Below are 17,397 nucleotides of genomic sequence, written 5' to 3' on the forward strand. Positions count from 1 at the left end.
GAAAGTATTCAGACCCCTTGACTTTCTCCATATTTTGTTACGTTACAGTCTTCTAAAATTAATTAAATAAATGTGTTTCCACATCAATCTACCCAAAAATACCCCATAATGACAAAGTGAAAATAGTTTTTTTGATTTAAAAAAATAATTAAAATAAAATAAAAAACAGAATTACCTTATTTACATAAGTATTCAGACCCTTTGCTATGAGACTCCAAATTGAGCTCAGGGGTATATTGTTTCCATTGATCATCCTTGAGATGTTTCTATAACTTTATTGGAGTCCACCTGTGGTAAATTCAATTGATTGGGCATTAATTGTAAAGGCACACTCCTGTCTATATAAGGTTCCACAGTTGGCAGTGCATGTCAGAGCAAAAACCAAGTCATGAGGTCTAAGGAATTGTCCGTAGAGCTCAGAGACAGGATTGTGTCGAGGCACAGCTCTGGGGAAGGGTACCAAAACATTTCTGCAGTATTGCAGGTCAGCAAGAACACAGTGGCCTCCATCATCTTACATGAAAGAAGTATGGAACCACCAGGACTCTTCCCAGAGCTGGCCGACTGGCCAAACAGATCCATCGGGGGAGAAGGGCCTTGGTCAGGGAGGTGACCAAGAACCCGATGGTCACTCTGACAAAGCTCCAGAGTTACTCTGTGGAGATTAGAGAACCTTCCAGAAAGACAACCATCTCTGCAGCACTCCACCAATCAGCACTTTATTGTAGAGCGGCCAGAAGGAAGTCACTCCTCAGTAAAAGGTACATTTACAGCCTGCTTGGAGTTTGCCAAAAGGCACCTAAAGGACTCTGACCATGAGAAACAAGATTTTCTGGTCTTATGAAACCAAGATTGAAGGCTTTGGCCTGAATGCCAAGTGTCACGTCTGGAGGAAACCTGGCACCATCCCTACGGTGAAGCAGGGTTGTGGCAGCATCAATCTGTGGGGATGTTTTTCAGCGGCCGGGACTGGGAGACTAGTCAGGATCAAGGGAAAGATGAACGGAGCAAAGTACAGAGGGATCCTTGATGAAAACCTGATCCAGAGCACTCAGGACCTCAGACTGGGGCGAAGGTTCACCTTCCAACAGGACAACAAGCCTGAGTACACAGCCAAAACAACACAGGAGTGGCTTCAGGACAAGTCTCTGAATGTCCTTGAGTGGCCCAGCTAGAGCCAGGACTTGAACCTGATCAAACATCTCTGGAGAGACCTGAAGATTGCTGTATAGCAATGCTCTCCATCCAACCTGACAGCTCGAGAGGTTCTGCAGAGAAGAATGGGAGACACTCCCCAAATACAAATGTGCCAAGCTTATAGCATCACACCCAAGAAGACTTGAGGCTGTAATCGCTGCCAAAGGTGCTTTAACAAAGTACTGAGTAAAGGGTCTGAATACTTACGTAAACGTAATATTTATGTATTTCTTTTCGCAAATATTTCTAAAAACCTGTTTTTGCTTTGTCATTCTGGTGTATAGTTATGAGGGGGGGGAAAACAGTTGTATCCATTTTAGAATAAGACTGTGTTGGGTTCTGAATGTATGAAATGTACTTATTCATGTCACTGAAGGACATGAATAATCACTGAGGGACACTGAATACTTTTTTCGAATGCAGTGTATATATATATTATATATATTATATATAAATATATTTGAATCTATTTTGTTTTGTTCTTCTGAGGGCTGGTTCTGTGTTGAATATATATATTTATTGAATCTATTTTGTTTTGTTCCTCTGAGGGCTGGTTCTGTGTTGAATATATATATTTATTGAATCTATTTTGTTTTGTTCCTCTGAGGGCTGGTTCTGTGTTGAATATATATATATGTGTATATATTGAATCTATTTTGTTTTGTTCCTCTGAGGGCTGGTTCTGTGTTGAATATATATATGTGTATATATTGAATCTATTTTGTTTTGTTTCCTCTGAGGGCTGGTTCTGTGTTGAATATATATATGTGTATATATTGAATCTATTTTGTTTTGTTCCTCTGAGGGCTGGTTCTGTGTATAGCTTCCAGTGGGTTGTTTTGGCAGGAAGGAGATCGTTTTGCTTCGATTTCCTGGCAGCAGTGTTGAATTATTCCTTTCCCACTACTATTTTACCATATTTGCTCATTATTTTATATTTTAAATTACTTTCCCTTCCTCAATGCAAAAATATTCAGGGGGCTGTAAATGGCAAATCAAATCAAAGCAGCAACACGACCAGGTGGACTGGGGACAGCAAAGAGTCATCAGGCCAGGTAGTCCTGAAGCATGGTCCTAAGTCATTAGAGAGAATTAGAGAGAGCATACTTAAATTCCCACAGGACACCGGATACCGCACCCCTCCTAGGGACGGCATGTGAAGAGCACAAATAAGCCAGTGACTCAGCCCCTGTAATAGGGTTTAAGGCAGATAATCCCAGCAGAGAGAGGGGAATGCATAGATGATAACAACAGAGAGTAGCAGCGGTGTAAAAGGGGGGGGGGGGTGCGCAGGGACAATGTAAATAGTCTGGGTAGCCATTTGATCAGATGTTCAGGAGTCTTATGGCTTTTTATGACCTTCTCTGACACCGCCTGGCATAGATGCCGTGGATGGCAGGAAGCAGTGATGTAGTGCCCTGCGGTCGGAGGCCGAGCAGTTGCTATACCAGGAACTGATGCAACCAGTCAGGATGGTCTCGATGGTGGAGCTGTAGAACATTTGGAGGATCCGAGGACACATGCCAAATCATTTCAATCTCCTGAAGGGGAATAGGTTTTGTTGTGCCCTCTTCAAGATTGTCTTGTTGTGCTTGGACCATATTAGTTTTTTGGTGATGTGGACACCAAGGAACTTGAAGCTCTCAAACTCCACTACAGCCCCGTCGATGAGAATGGGGGTGTGTTCGGTCCTCTTTTTCCTGTAGTCCACAATCATATCTTTTGTCTTGATCACGTTGAGGGAGAGGTTGTTGTCCTGGCACCACACGGCTAGGTCTCTGACCTCCTCCCTATAGGCTGTCTCGTCGTTGTCAGTGATCAGGCCTACCACTGTTGTGTCATCGGCAAACTTAATGATTGTGTTGGAGTCATGCCTGGCCGTGCAGTCATGAGCAAACAGGGAGTACAGGAGGGCAGGAGGGCAGGAGGGCAGGAGTACCGGAGCGGCCCGTGTTGAGGATCAGCGTGGCGAATGTGTTGTTACCTACCCTCACCACCTGGGGGCGGCCCGTCAGGAAGTCCAGGATCCAGTTGCAAAGGGACGTGTTTAGTCCCAGGGTCCTTAACTTATTGATGAGCTTTGAGGGCACCATAGTGTTGAACGCTGAGCTCTCGTCACTAAATGGCAGTCTCACATAGGTGTTCATTTTGTCCAGGTGGGAAAGGGCAGTGGAGTGCAATAGAGATTGCATCATCTGTGGATCTGTATGCAAATTGAAGTGGGTCTAGTGTTTCTGGGATAATGGTGTTGATGTGATCCATTACCAGCCTTTCATGGCGACAGACGTGAGTGCTATGGGTCAATAGTAATTTAGGCGGGTTACCTTAATGCTCTTGGGCACAAGGACTATGGTGGTCTGCTTATAACATGTTGGTATTACAGACTTGGACAGACAGATTGAAAATGTCAGTGTAGACACTTGCTAGTTAGTCAGCGCATGCTCTGAGTACACGTCCTGGTAATCCATCTGGCCCGGCGGCCTTGTGAATGTTGTTTAAAGGTCTTACTCACATCGGCTGCAGAGATCACACAGTCTTCCGGAAAAGCTGCTTATGCTACTGGCCAGCTCTCGGCTTCCCTCTGTCGTCTGTAATGGTTTTCAAGCCACATCCAATGAGCGTTAGAGCCCGTGTAGTACGTTTCGATCTTAGTATTGAAGCTTTGCCTGTTTAATGGTTCGTCGGAGGGCATAGCGGGATTTATTATAAGCTTCCGGGTTATTAACTGCCCCTGAACAGGCAGTTAACCCACTGTTCCTAGGTCGTCATTGAAAGTAAGAATTTGTTCGTAACTGACTTGCTTAGTTAAATAAAGGTAAAAGAGGAGTCCCACTCCTTGAAAGCCTTTAGCTCAGTGCAGATGTTTCCTGTAAAGGCATGGCTTCTGGTTGGGGTATGTACGTACGGTCACTGTGGGGACGACGTCATCGATGCACTTATTGATGAAGCCAGTGACTGATGTGGTGTACTCCTCAATGCCATCGGAGAAATCACGGAACATATTCCAGTCTGTGCTAGCAAAACAGTCCTGTAGTTTAGCATCTACTTCATCTGACCACTTTTTTTTATTGATCTAGACACCTGCTTTAATTTTTGCTTGTAAGCAGGAATCAGGAGGATAGAATTATGGTCAGATTTGCCAAATGGAGGGCGAGGGAGAGTTTTGTATGAGTCTCTGTGTGTGGAGTAAAGGTGGTCTAGAGTTATTTTCCCTCTGGTTGCACATTTAATAACATGCTGATAGAAATTTGGTAAAACCGATTTTAAGTTTCCCTGCATTAAACTCCCCGGCCTCTGTGTGAGCATTTTCCTGTTTGCTTATGGCGTAATACAGCTCATTGAGTGCGGTCTTAGTGCCAGCCTCAGTCTGTGGTGGTATGTAGACAGCTATGAAAAATACAGATGAAAACTCTCCCGGTAGATAGTGTGGTGGGGGGGTTGGCATTTACAATCATGCAAGGGTGAAGAGGATATATGTTCAGCACAGAACAAACCAGCATTCGCTTCTCCACTTGTATCCCTCTAATTATGTGCTGGCTCTGACGGTGTCGTCCGCTCTGTGTGAGCAGCAGCTCTTCTCTTGTTATGGTTTCATCATCACACAACAACACGCTAGCTGTACCACCTCCAGTGTTTGAAAATGGTGGGGTTAAAAGCACGCTCCGCTCTCCTGGTGGTGTCTGTCTTTTAAATATTAATGTCTTTCCTTACAAGATATATTTTTTATTTGAATTTTGGGATTGTAATGAAAATGGCTCCCTTTTCTTAGAGTTTTTTTGTTTGTTGCAATGACCATTACCAAAGTCTTCCACCTTTGGTCATTGATTGGTGCAATGTTCTTGTTGAAGATTATGTTGAGATATCAATGTGCTTGTTGATGATTGTGTTGGGATATCAATGTGCTTGTTGATGATTGTTTTGAGATATCAATGTGCTTGTTGATGATTGTGTTGAGATATCAATGTAGTCGCACTCACTTCCCTCTCCAAGTCATGGCCATTTACTTCATGAACCTCCACCCCCATCCCACTCTTAGCTAACCCACACCCAGCCTACCAATACACCCAGCCTACCAATTCAACCCAGCCTTACACCCACCTAACCTACACCCAGCCTACCAATACACCCAGCCTACCAATACACCCAGCCTTACAACCACCTAACCTACTCCAACGAACCTCTGACTACGGCATATTGTAGCTTTAGCAAGACACTGTGAGAAGCATGTGGTCCTCTTCGACTGGTAGTTTGTCACACACACACACACACACACACACACACACACACAGACTGTTCCCCAGGGCTAAGAGACAGGAGGCTGAGTGAATTAGGGCTGGGGATCCGCTGGCCACCACAGCTTAGTAAAACACCTACCTGGCTCGTCATCCTGCTGTTATCAACATGTATTTCAATGCATCTGTGGTGTATCATCTGGACATGCATGGCTGCATGAGACTACTGGTTGAAGCAACTGTGTGTGTGTGTGTGTGTGTGTGTGTGTGTGTGTGTGTGTGTGTGTGTGTGTGTGTGTGTGTGTGTGTGTGTGTGTGTGTGTGTGTGTGTGTGTGACAATAAACCAGCGTGTGATCTGACTGTTAACAGGAAGCCCCTTATGTGATGTACAAGAAACACCAGATGAATCTGGAGGGGAATGACAGATATGAAGGCTACTGTGTCGATTTAGCTGCCGAAATTGCGAAACATGTGGGGATAAGATACAAACTGTCAGTAGTAGCAGACGGAAAGTACGGTGCGCGAGATCCAGACACCAAGACGTGGAACGGGATGGTGGGGGAACTGGTCTATGGGGTGAGTGGAGTCATCTCTCAGTCTCTCACTGATGTTCATTGTTACTTCACCAAAAAATGCATCCAAAATATCACTTCATTCCCTATATAGTGCACTACTTTTGACCAGGATCGATAGGGCTCTATATAGTGCACTATATAGGGAATAGAGTTCAGTTTGGGATGGAGGCACTACCAACAGTTGAAAGAGAAAAGATATGTCTTAACAGTGTGATTGTGTTACAATGTTTATAGTCTGCCTCCTATTTTACATTTACGTCATTTAGCAGACGCTCTTATCCAGAGAGACTTACAGTAGTGAGTCATTTAGCAGTGAGTCATTTAGTAGTGAGTCATTAAGCAGACGCTCTTATCCAGAGAGACTTACAGTAGTGAGTCATTTAGTAGTGAGTCATTTAGCAGACGCTCTTATCCAGAGAGACTTACAGTAGTGAGTCATTTAGCAGTGAGTCATTTAGTAGTGAGTCATTAAGCAGACGCTCTTATCCAGAGAGACTTACAGTAGTGAGTCATTTAGTAGTGAGTCATTAAGCAGACGCTCTTATCCAGAGAGACTTACAGCAGTGAGTCATTTAGTAGTGAGTCATTTAGCAGACGCTCTTATCCAGAGAGACTTACAGCAGTGAGTCATTTAGCAGTGAGTCATTTAGTAGTGAGTCATTTTTTTATTTTTTTTTTATTTCACCTTTATTTAACCAGGTAGGCTAGTTGAGAACAAGTTCTCATTTACAACTGCGACCTGGCCAAGATAAAGCATAGCAGTGTGAACAGACAACACAGAGTTACACATGGAGTAAACAATTAACAAGTCAATAACACAGTAGAAAAAAAGGGGGAGTCTATATACAATGTGTGCAAAAGGCATGAGGAGGTAGGCGAATAATTACAATATTGCAGATTAACACTGGATTGATAAATGATCATGTACAGGTAGAGATATTGGTGTGCAAAAGAGCAGAAAAGTAAATAACTAAAAAGTATGGTGATGAGGTAGGTGGAAATGGGTGGGCTATTTACCAATAGATTATGTACAGCTGCAGCGATCGGTTAGCTGCTCAGATAGCTGATGTTTGAAGTTGGTGAGGGAGATAAAGGTTTCCAACTTCAGCGATTTTTGCAATTCGTTCCAGTCACAGGCAGCAGAGTACTGGAACGAAAGGCGGCCGAAAGAGGTGTTGGCTTTAGGGATGATCAGTGAGATACACCTGCTGGAGCGCGTGCTACGGATGGGTGTTGCCATCGTGACCAGTGAACTGACATAAGGCGGAGCTTTACCTAGCATGGCCTTGTAGATGACCTGGAGCCAGTGGGTCCTGCGACGAATATGTAGCGAGGGCCAGCCGACTAGAGCATACAAGTCGCAGTGGTGGGTAGTATAAGGTGCTTTAGTGACAAAACGGATGGCACTGTGATAAACTGCATCCAGTTTGCTGAGAAGAGTGTTGGAAGCAATTTTGTAGATGACATCGCCGAAGTCGAGGATCGGTAGGATAGTCAGTTTTACTAGGGTAAGCTTGGCAGCGTGAGTGAAGGAGGCTTTGTTACGGAATAGAAAGCCGACTCTTGATTTGATTTTCGATTGGAGATGTTTGATATGGGTCTGGAAGGAGAGTTTGCAGTTAAGCAGATGCTCTTATCCAGAGAGACTTACAGTAGTGAGTCATTTAGTAGTGAGTCATTAAGCAGACGCTCTTATCAGAGAGACTTACAGTAGTGAGTCATTTAGTAGTGAGTCATTAAGCAGACGCTCTTATCTAGAGAGACTTACAGTAGTGAGTCATTTAGCACACGCTATTATCCAGAGAGACTTACAGTAGTGAGTCATTTAGTAGTGAGTCATTTAGTAGTGAGTCATTTAGCAGGCGCTCTTATCCAGAGAGATTTACAGTAGTGAGTAATTTAGTAGTGAGTCATTTAGTAGTGAGTCATTAAGCAGACGCTCTTATCCAGAGAGACTTACAGTAGTGAGTCATTTAGTAGTGAGTCATTTAGCAGACACTCTTATCCAGAGAGACTTACAGTAGTGAGTCATTTAGTAGTGAGTCATTTAGCAGACGCTCTTATCCAGAGAGACTTACAGTAGTGAGTCATTTAGTAGTGAGTCATTTAGCAGACACTCTTATCCAGAGAGACTTACAGTAGTGAGTCATTTAGCAGACACTCTTATCCAGAGAGACTTACAGTAGTGAGTAATTTAGCAGACTCTCTTATCCAGAGAGACTTACAGTAGTGAGTCATTTAGCAGACTCTCCTATCCAGAGAGACTTACAGTAGTGAGTCATTTAGTAGTGAGTCATTTAGCAGACTCTCTTATCCAGAGAGACTTACAGTAGTGAGTCATTTAGCAGACACTCTTATCCAGAGAGACTTACAGTAGTGAGTCATTTAGCAGACTCTCTTATCCAGAGAAACTTACAGTAGTGAGTGCAGACATTTTAATACATTCTTCGTACTGGTCCCCACATGGGAGTCGAACCCAGAACCCTGACGCCATGCTATACCAACTGACGTATATTAAATGGAGGGGCGTATATTAAATGGATGATAGAGGAGCAGGGAAGAGGGCCGTCTATTAAATAGATGACAGAGGAGCAGGGGAGAGGGCCGTCTATTAAATGGATGACAGAGGAGCAGGGGAGAGGGCCGTCTATTAAATGGATGACAGAGGAGCAGGGGAGAGGGCCGACTATTAAATGGATGACAGAGGAGCAGGGGAGAGGGCCGTCTATTAAATGGATGACAGAGGAGCAGGGGAGAGGGCCGTCTATTAAATGGATGACAGAGGAGCAGGGAGAGGGCCGTCTATTAAATGGATGACAGAGGAGCAGGGGAGAGGGCCGTCTATTAAATGGATGACAGAGGAGCAGGGGAGAGGGCCGTCTATTAAATGGATGACAGAGGAGCAGGGGAGAGGGCCGTCTATTAAATGGATGACAGAGGAGCAGGGGAGAGGGCCGTCTATTAAACGGGTGATAGAGGAACAGGGGAGAGGGCCGTCTATTAAATGGATGATAGAGGATCTGTGATTATGTCCATCACCATCCACCGTGTCAATGTCAATGAACTCAGTTCCGGCGCCGACAGAGATTCCCGCCTCGCTTCGCGTTCCTATGAAACTATGCAGTATTTTATTTTTTTACGTGTTATTTCTTACATTGATACCCCAGGTAATCTTAGGTTTCATTACATACAGTCGGGAGGAACTACTGGATATAAGAGCAAAGTCAACTCACAGGAATATGACTTTCCCGAGGCGGATCCTGTGTTCCACCCAGGACAATGGATCGGATCCCAGCCGGCAACACAAAACAACGACGTTGCAAACAAAGCGGTCTTCTGGTCAGGCTCCGGGGACGGGCACATCGCGCGCCACTCCCTAGCATTCTACTCGCCAATGTCCAGTCTCTTGACAACAAGGTTGATGAAATCCGAGGCAAGGGAAGCATTCCAGAGGGACATCAGAGACTATAACGTTCTTTACTTCACAGAAACATGGCTCACTGGAGAGACGCTATGGGAGTCGGTGCAGCCAGCTGGTTTCTCCACGCATCGCGCTGACAGAAACAAACATCTTTCTGGTAAGAAGAAGGGCGGGGGGTCTGCCTTATGATTAACGAGACGTGGTGTGATCATAACAACATACAGGAACTCAAGTCCTTCTGTTCACCTGACTTAGAAATCCTCACAATCAAATGTCGACCGCATTATCTACCAAGGGAATTCTCTTTGATTATAATCACAGTCGTATATATTCCCCCCCAAGCAGACACATTGATGGCCCTGAACAAACTTTATTTGACTCTATGTAAATTGGAAACCACATTTCCTGAGGCTGCATTCATTGTAGCTGGGGATTTTAACAAGGGTAATCTGAAAACAAGACTCCCTAAATTCTATCAGCGTATTGATTGTTCTACCTGGGCTGGTAAAACCCTGGATCATTGTTATTCTAACATCCAAAACACATATAAGGCCCTCCCCCCTGCCCTCCTTTCGGAAAAGCTGACCATGACTCCATTTTGTTGCTCCCAGCCTACAGACAGAAACTAAAACAAGGAGCTCCGTGCTCAGGGCTGTTCAACGATGGTCCGACCAATCTGATTCCACACTTCAAGACTGCTTCGATCACGTGGATTGGGATATGTTCCACATTGCGTCCAACAACATTGACAAATACGCTGATTCGGTGAGCGAGTTCATTAGAAAGTGCATCGGCAATGTTATACCCACAGCAACGATTAAAACATTCCCAAACCAGAAACCGTGGATTGATGGCAGCATTCGCACGAATCTAAAAGTGCAAACCACTGCTTTTAACCAGGGCAAGGTGACCAGAAACATGACCGAATATAAAACAGTGTAGCTATTCCCTCCGCAAGGCAATCAAACAAGCTAAGCATCAGTATAGAGACAAAGAAGAGTCGCAATTCAATGGCTCAGACACAAGAGGTATGTGCTCGCTTTGAGGTCAATACAGTGCCACTGACACGCCCGCTACCAAAACCTGCGGACTCTCCTTCACTGCAGCCGATGTGAGTAAAACATTTAAACGTATTAACATTTACATTTACATTTAAGTCATTTAGCAGACGCTCTTATCCAGAGCGACTTACAAAGGCTGCAGGCCCAGACGGCATCCCCAGCCGCGCCCTCAGAGCATGCGTAGACCAGCTGGCAGGTGTGTGTATGGACATATTCAATCAATCCTTATCCCAGTCTGCTGTTCCCACATGCTTCAAGAGGGCCACCATTGTTCCTGTTCCCAAGACAGCTTAGGTAACTGAGCTAAACGACTACCGCCCTGTAGCACTCACTTCCGTCATCACGAAGTGCTTGGAGAGACTAGTCAAGGACCATATCACCTCCACCCTACCTGACACCCTAGACCCACTCCAATTTGCTTACCGCCCCAATAGGTCCACAGACGACGCAATCACAACCACACTGCACACTGCCCTAACCCATCTGGACATGAGGAATACCTATGTAAGAATGCTGTTCATCGACTACAGCTCAGCATTTAACACCATAGTACCCTCCAAATCCATCATCAAGCTCGAGACCCTGGGTCTCGACCCTGCCCTGTGCAACTGGGTGATGAGGGTAGGTAACAACATCTCCACCCCACTGATCCTCAACACTGGGGCCCCAGAAGGGTGCATTCTGAGCCCTCTCCTGTACTCCCTGTTCACCCACGACTGCTTGGCCACACACGCCTCCAACTCAATCATCAAGTTTGCGGACGACACTACAGTAGTAGGCTTACATAGCAACAATGACGAGACGGCCTACAGGGAGGAGGTGAGGGCCCTCGGAGTGTGGTGTCAGGAAAATAACCTCACACTCAACGTCAACAAAACAAAGGAGATGATTGTGAACTTCAGGGAACACCCCCCTATCCACATCAACGGGACAGTAGTGGAGAGGGTAGTACGTTTAAAGTTCCTCGGCGTACACATCACAGACAAACTGAATTGGTCCACCCACATATACATCGTTGTGAAGAAGGCGCAGCAGTGCCTCTTCAACCTCAGGAGGTTGAAGAATCTCGGCTTGTCACCAAAAGCACTCACAAACTTCTACAGATGCACAATCGAGAGCATCCTGTCGGGCTGTAACACCGCCTGGTACGGCAACTGCTCCGCCCACAACCGTAAGGCTCTCCAGAGGGTAGTGAGGTCTGCACAACACATCAACGGGGGCAAACTACCTGCCCTCCAGGACACCTACACCACCCAATGTCACAGGAAGGCCATAAAGATCATCAAGGACAACAACCACCCGAGCCACTGCCTGTTCACCCCGCTATCATCCAGAAGGCGAGGTCAGCACAGGTGCATCAAAACAGGGACCGAGAGACTGAAAAACAGCTTCTATCTCAAGGCCAACAGACTGTTAAACAGCCACCACCAACATTGAGTGGCTGCTGCCAACATACTGACTCAACTCCAGCCACTTTAATAATGGAAATTGATGGAAATGTATGTAAAAAAATGTATCACTAGCCACTTTTAACAATGCCACTTTATGTTTACATACCCTAGATTACTCATCTCATATGTATAAACTGTACTCGATACCATCTACTGCATCTTGCCTACGCCGTTCTGTACCATCCCTCATTCATATATCTTTATGTACATATTCTTCATCCCTTTACACTGTGTATAAGACAGTAGTTTTGGAATTGTTAGTTAGATTCCTCGTTGGTTATTACTACGTTGTCGGAACGAGAAGCACAAGCATTTCGCTACACTCGCATTAACATCTGCTAACCATGTGTATGTGACAAATAACATTTGATTTGATTTGATGTGGTTATTTATGTCCATCACCATATACCATGTCAATGTGGTTATTTTTGTCCATCACCATATACCGTGTCAACGTGATTACACGTGGGCAGTCAGGCCAAGCAGGTCTAATGATTGTGTAAAGGCTGGGTGACCTTCTGTCCAGGAAATTAATGTGATCTTAGCTGTCATTTAAAGGTTAGCCTTAAAACCCTGAAACTCTTTCTCTATGGCTGAGTGTTCTCTTCTCTATTGATTGACCGTTACCACGGACACCGTTAGACTTAAGTGGTTATATTATAGCACTGCTGCCTAGGCTACGATCACCGAGGCTATGAAACATCACAATAACGCCTCCATTGGGTTTATTGTTGTATCCCCCCCACCGTTTGAACTTGTACAAAACGTTCTCTCCTCATGTTGCTTTATCATGTTTTTCTTCTTCTATTAATGTACTTGTAGAAACACAAAAGCTTCAGGACACAATACAAAAGACGTTCAGAGATCACTGCCTGTGAACAAATGCCGCTGTTAGATGAACTGTGTCGTGTGCTACACCCAAGCTGTTAGATGAACTGTGTCGTGTGCTACACCCAAGCTGTTAGATGAACTGTGTGGTGTGCTACACCCAAGCTGTTAGATGAACTGTGTCGTGTGCTACACCCAAGCTGTTAGATGAACTGTGTCGTGTGCTACACCCAAGCTGTTAGATGAACTGTGTGGTGTGCTACACCCAAGCTGTTAGATGAACTGCTTCGTGTGCTACACCCAAGCTGTTAGATGAACTGTGTCGTGTGCTACACCCAAGCTGGTTGATGAACTGTGTCGTGTGCTACACCCAAGCTGTTAGATGAACTGCTTCGTGTGCTACACCCAAGCTGGTTGATGATGAACTGTTGATGAACTGCTTTGTGTGCTACACCCAAGCTGGTTGATGAACTGCGTCGTGTGCTACACCCAAGCTGTTAGATGAACTGCGTCGTGTGCTACACCCAAGCTGGTTGATGAACTGCGTCGTGTGCTACACCCAAGCTGGTTGATGAACTGCTTCGTGTGCTACACCCAAGCTGGTTGATGAACTGTGTCGTGTGCTACACCCAAGCTGTTAGATGAACCGTGTGCTACACCCAAGCTGGTTGATGAATGAACCCAAGCTGTTAGATGAACTGCGTTGTGTGCTACACCCAAGCTGGTTGATGATGAACCCAAGCTGTTAGATGAACTGTGACGTGTGCTACACCCAAGCTGGTTGATGAACTGTGTCGTGTGCTACACCCAAGCTGGTTGATGAACTGTGTCGTGTGCTACACCCAAGCTGGTTGATGAACTGTGTCGTGTGCTACACCCAAGCTGTTAGATTAACTGTGTCGTGTGCTACACCCAAGCTGGTTGATGAACTGTGTCGTGTGCTACACCCAAGCTTGTTGATGAACTGTGTCGTGTGCTACACCCAAGCTGGTTGATGAACTGTGATGTGCTACACCCAAGCTGTTAGATGAACTGTGTCGTGTGCTACACCCAAGCTGGTTGATGAACTGCTTCGTGTGCTACACCCAAGCTGTTAGATGAACTGTGTCGTGTGCTACACCCAAGCTGGTTGATGAACTGCGTCGTGTGCTACACCCAAGCTGGTTGATGAACTGCTTTGTGTGCTACACGCAAGCTGCTAGATGAACTGTGTCGTGTGCTACACCCAAGCTGGTTGATGAACTGTGTCGTGTGCTACACCCAAGCTGGTTGATGAACTGTGTCGTGTGCTACACCCAAGCTGGTTGATGAACTGTGTCGTGTGCTACACCCAAGCTGGTTGATGAACTGTGTCGTGTGCTACACCCAAGCTGTTAGATTAACTGTGTCGTGTGCTACACCCAAGCTGGTTGATGAACTGTGTCGTGTGCTACACCCAAGCTTGTTGATGAACTGTGTCGTGTGCTACACCCAAGCTGGTTGATGAACTGTGTCATGTGCTACACCCAAGCTGTTAGATGAACTGTGTCGTGTGCTACACCCAAGCTGGTTGATGAACTTGTGCTACACCCAAGCTGTTAGATGAACTGTGTCGTGTGCTACACCCAAGCTGGTTGATGCTGTTACACCCAAGCTGGTTGATGAACTGCTTTGTGTGCTACACGCAAGCTGCTAGATGAACTGTGTCGTGTGCTACACCCAAGCTGGTTGATGAACTGTGTCGTGTGTTACACCCAAGCTGGTTGATGAACTGTGTCGTGTGCTACACCTAAGCTGTTAGATGAACTGTGTGGTGTGCTACACCCAAGCTGTTAGATGAACTGTGTCGTGTGCTACACCCAAGCTGTTAGATGAACTGTGTGGTGTGCTACACCCAAGCTGTTAGATGAACTGCTTCGTGTGCTACACCCAAGCTGTTAGATGAACTGTGTCGTGTGCTACACCCAAGCTGGTTGATGAACTGTGTCGTGTGCTACACCCAAGCTGGTTGATGAACTGTGTCGTGTGCTACACCTAAGCTGTTAGATGAACTGTGTCGTGTGCTACACCCAAGCTGTTAGATGAACTGCGTCGTGTGCTACACCCAAGCTGTTAGATGAACTGCGTCGTGTGCTACACCCAAGCTGCAGCAGTAACTTGTCTTAATTCATTAGAGATTCATTCTCTTCTTCTTCTGATGTTTTTTTTAACAAAGTGATAATGCCATCACGACTTTCAAGGAAGTGTTTTGGTAACAAGCCATGATGGGGAGGAGAGAAAGAAAGAACGACAGAATGAAAGAAGGAGAGAAAGAAAGAACGACAGAATGAAAGAAGCAAAGAAAGAAAGAACAACAGAATGAAAGAAGGAGAGAAAGAAAGAACGACAGAATGAAAGAAAGAGAGAAAGAAAGAACAACAGAATGAAAGAAGGAGAGAAAGAAAGAACGACAGAATGAAAGAAGCAAAGAAAGAAAGAACGACAGAATGAAAGAAAGAGAGAAAGAAAGAACGACAGAATGAAAGAAGGAGAGAAAGAAAGAACGACAGAATGAAAGAAAGAGAGAAAGAAAGAATGACAGAATGAAAGGAGAGAAAGAAAGAACGACAGAATGAAAGAAAGAGAGAAAGAAAGAACGACAGAATGAAAGAAGGAGAGAAAGAAAGAACGACAGAATGAAAGAAGCAAAGAAAGAAAGAACGACAGAATGAAAGAAAGAGAGAAAGAAAGAACGACAGAATGAAAGAAGGAGAGAAAGAAAGAACGACAGAATGAAAGAAGCAAAGAAAGAAAGAACGACAGAATGAAAGAAAGAGAGAAAGAAAGAACGACAGAATGAAAGAAGGAGAGAAAGAAAGAACGACAGAATGAAAGAAGGAAAGAATGAAAGAAGGAAAGAAGGAAAGAAGGAAAGAAGGAAAGAAGGAAAGAAGGAAAGAAAGAAAGAATGACAGAATGAAAGAAAGAGAGAAAGAAAGAATGAAAGAAGGAAAGAAAGAAAGAACGACAGAATAAAAGAAAGAGAGAAAGAAAGAGAAGAAAAAGATGAAAGGGAGCTTAGAAGATAAAAATAATGTAGATGACAAAAGTCTTGTCTCGTCTCTTCCGGGCATGGAGGCGCTCAGAATGGGATGGGAGGAAGGGAGGGAGGAATGCTGAAGTGGAGGGGTTTCTTCACACAGACTTGGGTTACTGTGTTTCTCCCACAATAACCACTTGAAAGGCTATAATTTAAATCAGAGCTGTTCTGTTAGACACATCTGCATAACAGTAACACTGGTGTATATATTTACTGTTGTGCTACAGAAAGATGTTCAGCAACTATTATTCATCTGTCCTGAAAAGCCTTGGCTACATCCCAAATGGCACCCTATTCCCTACCTGTGCACCACTTTGGACAAGGCCCATAGGGAACAGGCTACCATTTGGTACACAGGACATATGCTTGTTTTGGGGGATATTTCTCATGCCTGCGTTACAAATAAATAAGTTATTCCCTTTAATTAGCTATGTATATACAAATTATGTTAGGATTTATTGACACTAACTGTGGGTTTCATGAACTGAAAGATAAACGGAAATGTGGATTTCTGTAATATACGTTTTTATTCGTACACCTCCAAGTTTCCAGTCTGTTCTTAGCATCCCTCTGGTTAGACCCAATCAGTCTCCCACAGCCTGTTCTTAGCATCCCTCTGGTTAGACCCAATCAGTCTCCCACAGCCTGTTCTTAGCATCCCTCTGGTTAGACCCAATCAGTCTCCCACAGCCTGTTCTTAGCATCCCTCTGGTTAGACCCAATCAGTCTCCCACAGCCTGTTCTTAGCATCCCTCTGGTTAGACCCAATCAGTCTCCCACAGCCTGTTCTTAGCATCCCTCTGGTTAGACCCAATCAGTCTCCCACAGCCTGTTCTTAGCATCCCTCTGGTTAGACCCAATCAGTCTCCCACAGCCTGTTCTTAGCATCCCTCTGGTTAGACCCAATCAGTCTCCCACAGCCTGTTCTTAGCATCCCTCTGGTTAGACCCAATCAGTCTCCCACAGCCTGTTCTTAGCATCCCTCTGGTTAGACCCAATCAGTCTCCCACAGTCTGAAAGCTTTCAACTAACGAGACAGGGATAGACACTGCGCCATGGGGTGCTACATATTTCACATCTGACTCATACACCCATGTATGTGTTGCTAGTTATGCCCAATCTGTGTCTAGAAATCTTTTTGGGAAAGGTGAACATGAAATGTTTGAATATCTTTTTGCTTTTTTCCTCCCTCTCTTCCTTTGATTGTGGACATATTTGTTGAGACTCTGTACAAGTCAATGTAGCACACATTCTACACATTATTCATGCTTCTTTGATGTTGTTGTGTTGACTAAAAGCATCCTGAGGCACAGACTGTTCAAGCTTTTACTTTTCCTCTTCATGATGTTTTCTTTTGTCCGCTTTGAGAATATAAAGCAGAACCTTAGGCCAATATTTGAAGAAACTCTTGAAAACTGTCCATAAGTTATATAAGGAGCTTCATTTAACAAATATATTTTCATTGAATTCTACCTCAAGTCATAGGTTAGTCTGAATCCAGCAACAGTGATACATAATATCTAGATTAACAAAAACATATCTCAGCTTGAACCAAACTAACCCACTCTACATG

At 44.7% G+C, this 17,397-nt stretch overlaps 1 protein-coding gene across 2 annotated transcripts in view; it reads left to right on the top strand.

The window, feature by feature from the left end:
* LOC135545510 (glutamate receptor 3-like) overlaps positions 1 to 17,397 on the top strand; it is a 234,616-nt gene that overhangs the window by 176,766 nt on the left and 40,453 nt on the right. For both annotated transcript variants that reach the window (XM_064973154.1, XM_064973155.1), the window contains exon 10: positions 5,800 to 6,006. In XM_064973154.1, the coding sequence (XP_064829226.1) occupies positions 5,800 to 6,006 (207 nt within the window). The remainder of the gene's footprint in view (positions 1 to 5,799; positions 6,007 to 17,397) is intronic.

This window comes from Oncorhynchus masou, chromosome 9, assembly GCF_036934945.1.
Source record: "Oncorhynchus masou masou isolate Uvic2021 chromosome 9, UVic_Omas_1.1, whole genome shotgun sequence".
In the NCBI taxonomy this organism is placed as follows: domain Eukaryota; kingdom Metazoa; phylum Chordata; class Actinopteri; order Salmoniformes; family Salmonidae; genus Oncorhynchus; species Oncorhynchus masou.